At 50.8% G+C, this 12,783-nt stretch overlaps 1 protein-coding gene across 2 annotated transcripts; it reads right to left on the bottom strand.

Moving 5' to 3' along the window:
- Positions 1–1,534: 1,534 nt before the first annotated feature.
- Positions 1,535–10,902, bottom strand: UCMA (upper zone of growth plate and cartilage matrix associated). Of its 2 annotated transcripts, XM_082618991.1 has the most exons (5): positions 10,764–10,902; positions 10,392–10,457; positions 10,212–10,307; positions 6,764–6,862; positions 1,535–1,908 (listed from the first exon to the last, which is right to left on the bottom strand). In XM_082618991.1, the coding sequence occupies exons 1-5, from the start codon at positions 10,819–10,821 to the stop codon at positions 1,811–1,813; spliced, it is 417 nt and encodes a 138-aa protein (XP_082475117.1). In that variant the 5' UTR covers positions 10,822–10,902; the 3' UTR covers positions 1,535–1,810. The 2 variants fall into 2 exon arrangements, with proteins under 2 accessions (XP_082475117.1, XP_082475118.1); XM_082618992.1 differs by lacking the exon at positions 10,212–10,307.
- Positions 10,903–12,783: the final 1,881 nt, after the last annotated feature.

The following is a 12,783-nucleotide window of genomic DNA, read 5'->3' as shown; positions in this document are numbered from 1 at the left end:
CTGCTATCACCTTCTAAGCTGAAGCTCCTGGTACTTGTAGTGGGAGCCATGGGGGGCAGCGGGCTTCCTGAAGAGCCTGTCTGTTGAAGACAGGCCCAAAGGCGGGGGGTGGCCAGTGGGAAAACGTGGATCATGTAGGTGGGGTGTTCACTGACAACCTGGTTTCAGATAAAGTGCTGGCTCTACATGAGGTGGCTTGGAATGTGCATAATCGCCTGATCACTAAATGTTTTTAAAGATTTTATCCCAGTCTTTTAAAAAATTACTTTGCATTCATTGCACAGTGTCCAGATCTAGTTAATGTTCTACCTCTGGTGGGGGATTTTACTACAGTTGAGCAGCTTTTCCTCAAAACAAAGTTGCCCTTTACTGTCGTGGAAACCCAGCCTCCAAAGCAGGCTGGACCAGCCAGCCTGGGACCCAAGTCAAGGGGGAAGCACAGGGCCCAGGAGCAGGGCGGGGAGGTGGCCAGGAGTGGGTGCTCATTCTCCACCCAGAGTCCGCTTTGTCTTCGAGAGCTGACCCCACAGAGGTGCCCACTTAGGCTGTTCTTGAGTTTTCTGCGTTCTTAGTGTGGAATTCCTGAAGGCAGTTGGGAGCAAGGCTGGAAGCAGCCTAGTGCAGAGTCTGGGGCAGGAAGGCAGAGCCCTTCGGACGGAATAAAGGGCACTGCTATGGGCTGAATTGTTTCCCCCAAAAGATATGCGGAAGTCTAACCCCTGAGACCTGTGAGTGTTGACCTTATTTAGAAATAGGGTCTTTGCAGATGTAATCAAGTTACTGAGGCTGGTAGGGTGGGCCCTTAACTCAATGACTGTTGTCCTTATAAGAAGCGACACAGAAACACAGAGGGGAGAGTGTGTGGAGACATGGGGAGAAAAGGCCGAGTGACAGTGACGACAGAGACTGGAGTGACGCTGCCACAAGCCAGGGAACAGCTGAGCCCCCAGAAGCTGGAAGAGGCAAGGAAGGACCCTCACCTGGAGCCTTAGGAGGGGGCGTGGCCCTGCCCACACCTTGATTTCAGACTTCTAACCTCCAGAACTGTGAGAGAATAGGTGTTCATTGTTTTAAGCCTCCCAGTTCTGGCACTTTGTTATGGCAGCTCGAGCAAACTAATACTATGAAGAAAAAGGAGATGACACTAAAATTAACCCTTATCTGCTGTCCAGTTCTGGTCATAGCTGGCCTTGCTCTTCCCCTGGCCACTGAGTGGTGCCATCAAGAAACCACCGTCGAACCTTAAGACTTTTTTCAGAGACGTGAGAAACACCTGGGCTTGGAGAATGGTTTTTCCCAAACAGTTGCATTAGCAGGTCCCTTCCGGTCACGTGACTGCTGAGACAGGCTGTGGAAATAGTGAGCAGTGCTCCTGAGTCCAAGCTTCCCGACACCTAAGTCGGTGAGAGGCCCAGTGTCACCTGGGAGGGACAAGCTGCTGCGGCTCAGTGTGAGATTCAAGAAGATGGTACAGAGTGTTGACTCAGCGTTTTTATTCATAAACTGTAAGCAGACACGTGGTCTTTTCTCTCTACTGTGATTCTTTCATTGTTCTATGGGCCAGGAGTCTCACTGTGGGAACCATGGCGAAGCAGTGGGAAACCACCATAGGGGTGATGCCCCGCAGGCCTTGGCTCACCTCAGAAATTCACCTGCCCAGAAGCTCAAGCCAGGGCATTTCCATCCACGAGAACAGAAGGCCCCAGGCTGAGGCCCTGGAAAGGGGCCTGTTTGTATGCAAAAGAGGTGCCCAAATATTGAGGGTGGGCGGGTGTGTCAAGTGCCATCTTCTGGGTGCATCGGGCTGAGCTCAGATACGGTGGCGATTGTAGAGATAAGGTGGGTACAGGCCGTCTTCATGCCACTGGCGCCACTGCTCGATGGCCTCCCGGCTTCTCTCTTCCTGTTCTGGGGACGAGAGATGAAGTCGTCGTGTGAGGATGGAGGGCTCTGATCTGGGGGCAGCCACCGAGTCCATCCAAAGCCCCCCCCACAACCTGTGACATGTGACATGAACCACTGTGCCTGCGTTCATGGATGACAGACAGAATGTCCCAGCTGGAAGGGCCCGAGAGGATGCCAAATCTAAAGGCCTCGTGTTAATACAGGTCGGGCCCAGATCGGTGAGCGTCACAGAGCTGATTGCCAAGAGAGCAGAGGCCGGGGTCCTGCATTCAGTTCAGCGCTCCTTCCCTGTACAGCCAGCGAAGGGCAGAGAGCCGCGTGCAGAACCGGCCCAGAGACACACCAACTAAGACAGAATCCAAAATCACAGCAGCAGAAAAATAGACCGCAAACCATACTGTTGAACAACTCATGGAAATGATTGGCAATTTCGAGTGACGGGATTATGAGTGAGGTGTTCCTTCTTACTGTTTCTTAGCTTTAAAAATAAAGTTATGTTTTCAAAGCTAACTGGGGAAAGGGGTGGATGAAGCCAGTGCAGGAAGATCTTGATAATCCCTGATTCTGGGTGATGGTTATATGAGGGTTTGTTATACTATATACTTCTGCATGTGTTTGAAATGTTTCATAGTAAAGGCTAAAAAGAGCAGAAGGGAGTTTTTAATGAGTAAGAAAGTCCTGATTTTTCTGTCTTTGATGAGACATGTTTCTGAATAACGCCTTTGTGAAGCTGTAGAATGAGGCTCCTGATGCCAGTTCAAGACGGCCTGTCACTCACTGTTAGGTACCGTTAAAGCGCGAGCAGATATCCCAAGGCTATCGGTGTTTAAAAAGCATCCTCAGAGGGCCTCCCTGGTGGCGCAGTGGTTGAGAGTCCGCCTGCCGATGCAGGGGATACGGGTTCGTGCCCCGGTCTGGGAGGATCCCATATGCCGCGGAGCGGCTGGGCCCGTGAGCCATGGCCGCTGGGCCTGCGCATCCGGAGCCTGTGCTCCGCAACGGGAGAGGCCACAACAGTGAGAGGCCCGCATACCGCAAAAAAAAAAAAAAAAAAAAAAGCATCCTCAGAAAGTTAAACAGAATTACCATTAACCCAACCGTTCTTAAAACAAGAATAGATGAATAGATAAAATGTGAGATGATAGATAGATAGACAGGAATGTATAGATATGTCTGTATGTATTATTCAGCCATAAAAAGGAATGAAGTTCTGATATGTGCTATAACATGAATGAGCCTTGAAACATGCTAAGTGAAATACACCAGACACAAAAGGACAAGTATTGTGTGATTTCTCTTCTATGAAATATGTAGTATAGGCAAATTTGTATGGATAGAGAATATATTAGAGGTTTCCAGGGGCTGTGGGGAGAGGGGAGTTAATGCATAATGGGTACAAAGTTTGTTTGAGGTGATAAAAGGGGTTTGGAAATAAATAATGGTGATGGTTGTGGATGTACTAAATGCCACTGAATTGTACACTTAAAAATAGGTGGCAAATTTTATGTTCTAGATGTTTTACCACAATATTTTTTGAGTATTTGGAGAAAACGTTGAGAGGATAGAAAGTTAATAGAAGATAATAGCAAGGATTCAAAACTCAAAATGTCTTCCTTGCCTGTTTTCTCAAATGTGGGCTTCACCAAAAAGCCTGTGACCCTGACTTGGTGCTAGTGACACGCATCCTCTGTGGCACTGGGCAAACAGGACAGCCTGGTGGCTTCAGGATGTGGAGGAAGTGGGTGTCCCTGTGGTCCTTAGCACCTGTGAGAGCCAGGTGCCCGCAACAGGAAGGGCCCTTGTGACCACGGGGTGTTCAGGAGCCATGTCTGCTGGGTATGTTTCCTTCTATGTGAGCTTGGGGTCAGCGCTACCCTGGGTGCTGAGAATCCTCGTAGGGACTTGGTTCCTCAGAGGAAACCTGGAGCTCAGAGTTAGGCCAGGCTGTTAGCCTTGGGCCATTCAGACCTTTCTCAGGCCACGTAGAGCAGCTACCCTTGGCCAATCCTGAGAGCATGATTTTGACATAGAAGTTGATTTTTTCTTCCCAGGTCATGCTGAACTTTTCTTAGACCATTTCATTTAGACAAAGGGAAGGTCTCGCTAGTAAAGACCCAAGGCCTGGACACTGTAGCCTTCGTGTAGGGACCACTTGTGGCCAGGCGTCATGCAGCCAGCCTGGGAAGGCCTGACCCGGGCTTCCAGCTTTGAAGGTGGAAACAGACCTGGGCTGCTACCACGTAGCCTTGGAAGTGGGAGTTCAACACTGTTTATCCTGAGCTTTTGGAGGCAGAACTCAGTTGTTTTTGCCTTGAAGTCAGTGGTTTTGAGTAGAGTTACAAGCTGGAGCCACGACAGAGCCGAGTGAGACTCTAGCCACCCCGCTCCCACTTCCCCAGACAAGGGCCAGTGTCCTGGGTGGGTTGGTAGAGGGGCCTTTGACTAAGGTGGGGTTTTCAGGCCCTCAGCAAGGTCACTGGTGTCCAGAAATCTCCCTTCAGACCACCTGCCTAAAATTCCTCCACTGGAAACCTAAGTCCTGCCCGTCACCCGTGGCATCTCAGCATTCGCTTTTGTGCAGCAAGTACCTGGGGAGAGAGCGATCACCCGCTGCTCTCCAGTCTTCTGAGAATAGGCGACGTTGTCAGTCAAGAGAGCTAACCGAACCCGGGGTCCTGACCGACGGGGAACGTGGGCGCCTCAGAGAAGGGCTCTGAGCGCTGCGCACGGTGCAGGTTTCCGGCAACCTGGCCTCTGTGCATGGTCTGTTCCGGGGCAGAGGCAAGGGAAGGGGGGAAGCTGAAGGGAGTCTCACCTTTGTCGGCGTTTACCCTCGGCCAGGCTGGGCCCCCTGCACCTCTTTGCCTCTCCTTCTTGCATCAAGCTGGTGGGGGGGCTGGGGTGACCCCCGCTGAGCCGCTCTGTATTACCCCCTCCCTCCCTCCATCCTCATGGGCCAGTCCTTGCATTGAAGAACCTGTCCAAGACCTCTATGCATTTGGTCTTCCTTTGGTACAAAAACACGGGCTTTGCTGGCAAACTCGCCTTCATTTAAATCCTTCTCTGCCTACGTCACCTTGGTTATTCACGTATCCTTTCTAAGCCTGAGCTTTTAAAACTGTGAAATGGAAATTGTAAGACCTGAGGTGCTGGTCGTAAGGATTACGTGGTTCAGTACAGTGTCTGGTAGGGCAAGTGCTCAGCCAGTGACAACGGCTGCTGTCACTACAGTCCCCGAAGGCCCGGCCCTGCCCTGCAGCATCCTCCTCTGTGGGCGAGGCCTGAGGCCCCTGACCTTGGTCTCCTCTGGCTTTGGTGGAGGACCTGGCATCCCCCCAGGTGCCTGGCCCCTCATCCTAATCCGTCGTGGGAGGGAAGACAGGGAATGGTTTTTATCCAGATGCTAGGGATTTGGACCTGCAGCATTTAAAAATGCACAAAATAAAATGTTGCTATTAATACTATGAGTTTAAAAAAAACACACTGAAGGAATTTTAGAGGCCACATTCTCACTTTTTAAATGCTTCTCCCCAAGCTGTCCACCAAGGTAAACACATCTTTAACAGAAGTATTTGCCTCTGAATTACAACAGTCTGAGCTTTCCCCAGGATGTTTGATTTGCTGGGATCCTGCCCAACACCTGTCTGTAGGGCTCAGCCAGGTGCCACCCCCAAGGCCATGGGCATGGCCTGCAGCCCCCTGATACCTGGTGATTGTGTCCTTTCCACTAAGAGGTGCTCTAGGGGCATATTACCTCCCAAATCCACCAGAGCAAGCAAGCGAGGGGTTGACACCTTGGGAACTGAAATTGCAGACTCTCTCTAACAAAGGTCACCTTAACTGGGGTCTTATGTCCAAGCTCACCTGCATCCAGGAACTTACTCGGAAGCATTTCGATCTTGAAGTTTCGGAAGAGACCAAGAAAGGAATAAAAACACACATTGGCCTGCCTGGTCTCATCCCAATTATCTGTTCTATGGATTTTTTGCTATAGGTGACCCTTGAGGGCACTTAATAGATACCAAGTCGAATCCGATCCCCCATGGGAGGCTGGGGTTCAAAGGCAGAGCCTCCCTCCCCCTCCACACTCTGCCACGCCCAGAGGCCTGGTTGAAACCAGCATTCCTGGGAGGAGGCTGGAGTCCTGTCTCCCAAGGCCAGAGGGTGGGGATGAGGTATGCTGACTGTCTGGTGAGAGACACGGAGGCAAAGGTCAAGGCTTTGCAAACAAGACTCTCTCGAGGCCCCTGGGTGAGGGAACACGCAAATTCCTTAGAAACTTGCTCTGGGTGAGGGGAGCCGCCCCGTGGGCTGTAGATGTTGACGCTGCAGGTGGGGAGGGTACAGAGCCGGACCCCGTGACCAGAGCCTTCTGAGTTCACATGTCCTGGTTTGCTTCCACTGGTCACCCGGTGCTGATGATAATAGCTAGGTAAATAAAGGCCTAGGTTTTCCAGGATGGGCAGTTCCTAGAGCCATGACATTGATGGAAATCCAAGGCCCTTGAAAGTGAGTTTGAAATCCTCCCAACTCACCTCTAACCGAAACTAAGCCACGAGTGCAGGTGCTAAGACAGAACACACCCAAGTAGGAGGAGAAAACACGATCAACCAAAAACTCCCCCAGCCCCACAGTCTCCAAGCCAGTGGTGTTGTGTCCTCTTACATTTCTTCTCAAGTTCTGTAGCCACTTTTGTGACTTTCTCCTTGTTTTTCCGAGACTCCCATAGATATGAGTTGAAAGTAGACCTCCTCTTACCTCCCTCCTCTAGTTAAAATTTAGGGATAAGTACAGGCAAATCACATGGTTCTCCTGCAAAGCCCCACTTCCCCGAAGTCACTGGCTGACGAGCTCTTACCATCGTTTTGCTCCTCCACGAAGTTCTCAAACTCGTTCCTTTGTTCCTCGTAATGTTCTCTCCGTAGCTCATCCGCCTGCAGCTTCTGCCTGTTCTCCGCTGGGGGAGAGGAAGAGGCGAGAGTTGCCCCCAAGAATAGGGGCAGCCACACGCATTTAGGGGGACACTAATCATTCTGCCTGAGAAACTTAATCAGGTGCAAAAGGGGCTGTTTGTGAGGGGCTAAGAGTAGGGCTTCACTGAAATGGTTCACTCCTGACACAGACTTTAAAACCTGAGGGACCTGGGGGAGCATCCCATCCAACGGCCTCGTTTTGTGAGTGAGAGGACAGACCCCCAAAAGGTGAAGCCATTTAGCTCCAGGTGTAAAATGAATTGGTGTATCCAAGCACGCTGGGCCTCTTAGAAGCTAGGAATTTGATGGTAGAAATGAATTCTATGAGGGAATAATCCAACTTAATTTCACATTAATTAACCTGCAAGTCCATTCAGCATCTTTGCGCTCCTATCATGGCCAGCATGTATGCTAAGCGCTGGGATTAAAGAGTCAAGTAAGAAAGATTCTGTCCCTCTGCCTAAGAGGCCTGTGATCCACTTAAGGAGAAAGATATGAAAATAAATTACACCCAGCATTATGGCTGCTGTGATAGAAATTGCCACAGGGCATAATGATGGCTGTGGTCAGGGAATCTAAGATGATCCTGATATTCATGCCCTTAGGTGATTCTCTCCCCTTGTGTGGATTGGCCTAGTGGCTCACTTCTAATGGGCAAAATATGACAGAAGTGATGGGATATGACTTCTGAGATTAGGTTACAAACAAGACTGGCTTCCGTCTTGGGTTCCACGGTCTGTCTGTCTATCTATCTATCTCTCACTTTTGCTCTTGCTCGGAGGGAAGCCAGCTGCCATGTTGTAAGCTGTCCTGTGTAGGGGCCCACTCATGGCAGGAACTGGTGTCCTTGACCAGTAGTCTGCAGGACTTGAGGTTTGCCAACAGCCATGTGCATGAGCTTGAAAGCGAATCTTCTCTCAATCAGGCCTTGAAATGAATGCAGCCCCAGCCAATACCTTGACTACGGCCCATAGAGACCCTGAGCCTGAGGCCACCAGCTAAGCTGGGCCTAGACCCCAGAAACTGAGACAATAAATGTTTGTGGTTTTAAGCTGCTAAATTTGGGGCTCATTTGTTACACAGCAGTAGATAACTAGTACAGGATATGGGGTGATCAGGTAAACTCCCTGATGATGAAAATACCAACCTCAGGTATCCCTTAGTTTGTGAGGCAATGCATTCCAATAAAGTTGGCTGTAAACTTTTTTATGAGGAGTCCCAGTTTCACATTATAAAGCTGAAGGTACACTTCTGGTTGGAGAAATACCCCCAGTGATAACTGAAAACTGTCACTAAGAACACGTAAACATTCCTTGGCTGTTGAACATGAAGCTTACCAGAGGGAACCTTACCTGAGCTACCAGGTCACATCTCACCAGCAGGTGCAGCTGTCCCTCATCTGCTCTAATATAGCCCCCTCAAAAAACCTCTCTAGATTTTAGATTTTCCAACGTAAAATAAGTTTCTAGGTTCATCCATTTCTGCCCTCACACCTTTACATCTTTAGTCTGGCAGAAGCTTAGAGATAGGAATTGCCTGTTTTCTGGTTCCAGATTCAAGTTTATCAAAGTGTTGCCTGCCTTTACTGAACCTCAGACATAATTGGGCATTGTCCTCCCCATCACCGGAGTTGACCAGGTAACAGCAGATTAACTCAGGTGCATCCTAGGTGTTCACCGGGCTGTCCTGGGTTCCCAGGACTGAAACCCCGAGCTTCCAGCTCGGGTGACAGACCTCTGGCTTAATCATGCATCTCATTGTTCTGAATCCACTTAGAGAATGGAAACTATTTGCCTCTGAAATTCATGCACGTTCCCCGCTGGGAGTCTGCCAGAAGGTTGCTTCTCTCATTTCCCTCAAGAACTGCACAAACTCCATCAGTCTTTTCAGTGTTTCTTGACATTTGCTAACCTTTAAATCCCAAATTGTGTGAGGCCTGGAGATTTTCCCAGTGTGGTTGTACTTCTCCACTTAAACAAAAGAAGGGGATTTCATCTCCAAGCATTTTCATCTCACTTCTTGCCCATCATTTGCAAACAGTCCTGTTATTTTCACTGAGTAAGTTACCTTGCTGAGTGTGCTGAGAGACACAAAGAGTTTATTCAGACAGACACATAAGTAACGAATCGAGCCTTGGACTCAGAGTCTGTCAGAGCTGAGTCCTTGGAAGAATCTAGTTCAAGGACAGAGAGCTCAAATCCCTTCAAGGGTCGGCAGGTCATGGAAATGAGGGTCTCTGCCAAGCAGGGGATACCAGGGCCTACTTCAGGCTGAGAAGGAGACACTTCTGAGCTCAAAAGCCTCCCAAATGCATTGGAAGTGAAGACTTTTAAAAACACTGCTGGCAGATGTAGAGAATGGACTTGAGGACATGGGGAGGGGGAAGGGTAAGCTGGGACGAAGTGAGAGAGTGGCATGGACATATATACACTACCAAATGTAAAATAGATAGCGAGTGGGAAGCAGCCGCATAGCACAGGGAGATCAGCTTGGTGCTTTGTGACCACCTAGAGGGGTGGGATAGGGAGGGTGGGAGGGAGGCTCAAGAGGGAGGAGATATGGGGATATATGTGTATGTATAGCTGATTCACTTTGTTATAAAGCAGAAACTAACACACCATTGTAAAGCAATTATACTCCAATAAAGATGTTTAAAAAAAGAACCTAGGAAAAAAAAAAGAACTGCTGGCTGAACACCACTCTTTCAGGGGCTTATAAATAAGGAAATGGGCCCAGGGAGAAGTGGTCAAGGCCACTTAGCAGCAAAGCTCTCACCAAACCCACATTTCCAGTTCCCGGTCCCACGTGCCCTCTTCCCTGATTACAGAGAGTGCAGCTCTCTTGCCTGTAGGGTACACCATGAATTACCCGGAAAGCACACACTGAGCTATCGTGTCCCCTCTCCACCGAACATAGATTTTCCCCTTAACATTTTTTTTTTTTTTTGGCCTTGCTATGTGGCATGCAGGATCTTAGTCCCCCGACCAGGGATGGAACCTGTGCCCCCTGCAGTGGAAGCAGGGAGTCTTATTAACCACTGGACCGCCAGGGAAGTGCCGCCCGTCTCCGACCTTAACAATTTTAACTTTCAGAAATTGAGTTGCAATTCCACACTTAAGTGCATTCAGTGTGGCCCTATCCTCTTTGTTTCTTACCCCTACAGCATAGCCAATCAAAGACTGACCTACGGTCGAGGGAACGTGATGTAACTTCCAATTCAGAGCTGCAGCCACTGAGACCCGAGGGCCTAGGTTGAGCCCTTGGTCCCGGGCGGTCCCCGCAGCCCGGCTGACTGTGGGAGAGAGAGGGAACGCGAACCACCAGCAGCCTTACCATTGACCTCTTCTCGGGCTGTGGGGGACCGCTTGCCTCGCTTCCTGAGGAAATTCAAGGCATCTGATTCCTGCATGAAAATCTTCCCTTCCACGCCTGAAACCCGAGAGAAGCCGGTCACAACTGGCACATGCCCACCAGGGCTACCTTGGGAGCCCCCTGGGTGGCCCCAGCACTCACCTTCCTGTACCTCTTGTCCTGCCAACCGCCTGGTGTCCACCGCCACAGCAGTCCCCTCCCGCAGGACTGTGGGACGAGAGCACAGCGTGAAGGGCTGCCGCACCCCAGCAGGAGCCCTCACCCTGAGCCAGGCCAGGACAGCCCTGACTTGCCCTGGAGACTGGATGCCTCAAATACCAGCCACACAGCCAACTTCCCCAAGAAACCACCAGGCATGCTGGTTTCTCTGTACTGCGTTGTGTTATACACACAGACACACACAAACACACACACCCAGGTACAGCCTTCTTAACAGTAGGTACCCCCTCTACCTGGGCCACCTGAGCAGCCTCACCTAACACCAAGGCCCTCCTGGGGCCTCCGCATACTCACTGGACAGGAGCACAACGGCCGAGAGACAGGAGATCAGGAACAGCTGTCTCCAGGCCATCTTTGGAAAGACCAAGCCTCTGGGAACTACAGACACAGAGGGTTCTACAGAGCCTGAGGCTGCCAGGTCCTCACTTCTGTGTCAGGCAGATCAGGAGGGAGAGAGAGAGAGGCAGGAGGCTGGGATGCCACAGAGGGGGGTGGGGCGGGGGGGGAGTGGGAGGGGTCCCGGCCGTGACTTCCATTGGCTGCGCCTGCCAGAGCACCGGAGATGTTTTTGGCACCTTGCAAACCACACAAAAGCAGAGTCTGTCATCGGAGCCTCAGCCAGGACAGTTCTGAAGTGGCCTTTCCAAGATCCGCACCCAAGGAGTCGCTGTTGGAATGCCCAGCATCAGAGTCAGGATTCCAAAGACCAAGGGCAAATTTCAAAGAGCCCCTGGCATCTGCTTCAGGGGAGGTGGGGACTCTAGTCCTGGAAGCTGAAGCATGCGGGGTCGGGGTGGGGGGGCTCAGTGGGGGACTTTGACTCAGCTGTCAGGCCAGGAGGGACCGTAAAGGCTGGAAGAGCCCCCCTTAGTGTGACTCTGGCATGGACACGTGGGCCATTCTGACAGTAGCCCCCGACTTGACGTCCCCAGCTAATGCTCACTGTCAAGCAAAGCACAGACCCCTTGGCCTGGGGCCCCAGAGCCCTTTCAAGACATCGAGAAAGGGAGGCAGTCAGCCTTCCACGGGAGAGAGGCGGAGTACAGTGTGTAAAGAGCCCCTCCTCTGGGCACGCTTCTCACGGCACACCCCGTGTAGGGGAGGAAATGCATTCCCAGAAATGGGAATGCTGATGGAATCCGAGCCCTACGGGGCCATCAGAGCCCAGTCCCTTAGGAGCTTTGTTCTTGACACTGTCATGTATTTTGAACCATCCAGAGAGTCGCCTTTGGGCATTGTTTAGAATCGTCCTAATAGTGACCATCCCTAGAGCCACCCACATGAAGCTCCCCTTTCATTAGACACATGTAGTAACATCCCACATGTACTTGGACCATTGGCAGGAAAAGAATGTTAATAGCAGAAAAATAAGCAAGGCACAGCAAACAAAATAAATGGGTTGTTTTCCAGTGGAGGGAAGTGCGGCTGGCGCCTCTGCCAGCACTCGGTGGCTGTGAGCACAGAGGGCTCCACTTCAGCACTGGCTGACCTCACTTAACCAGGCGCGGGCGGCTGCTGCGTGATCAACCCAGCAGGGGCAATACCCACGAGGACACATCAGCAAGGATTCATCTGTCAGGTTGACTAGCTGTCACTTGAAAGAGGGAAGGGCCACGAGACGGAGCGATGTTGATGGGACTTGTGGGTGAGAAAGTGGGTGTGTGAAATACCTGTGACACCCTTGATACACTAATTCTTCTTGCTGCCTTTTTTAGTTCCATTCATTTCAACCATGAATATTGATCGAATACCTGCTCTAAGCCAGGCACCTGTGCTAATCACACGCTCACCAGCTTTTAGTAAGTCTGCCCAACGTTTCCAAAGTACCTTACGCCTCAGGTCGGACACTGTGCATCCACTGTCCACGCAGAAAGGCTTAGGGAAGAATCTCAAGCCCTAGGAAGTTCTCTCGGACCCAGCCCGGAAGAAAAGGGCAGGAGCTCCAGAATTCACTGAATGGAGGATGGAGGCTTGCAATGGGATGTAAGCTTTGTTCTGGAAAAACAAGCTTACATTTCTTACATACCAAGGCTGGTGGCCTGAGATTTCTATCAGCTACACTGATGTGCTCCAAGGAATTGTCTGGCCATGGCTGGTCTCAAGTATAATCTCAGTTCTTCCAGAGATTTCTCTCCCTCTAGACCCTTTGGTGTCTACACTTCCCACCCTCTTTCATTTTCCACCTTCAGCTCGCCCACCTCTGGGGCTGATCACTGCACCTGGCTGTGCTGCAGAGGTGGCCTCCTCGTGACATCATCCCCCAGAGTATAACAAGCCACCCACCTCAAGGCAAAAGCATAATTCTAATGCAACT

This window comes from Mesoplodon mirus (genome assembly GCF_964341445.2).
Source record: "Mesoplodon mirus genome assembly, chromosome: 4".
NCBI classification, from domain to species: domain Eukaryota; kingdom Metazoa; phylum Chordata; class Mammalia; order Artiodactyla; family Ziphiidae; genus Mesoplodon; species Mesoplodon mirus.
Note: the sequence above shows the minus strand (reverse complement) of the source record. Positions and strands in the feature narration are given on the sequence as shown.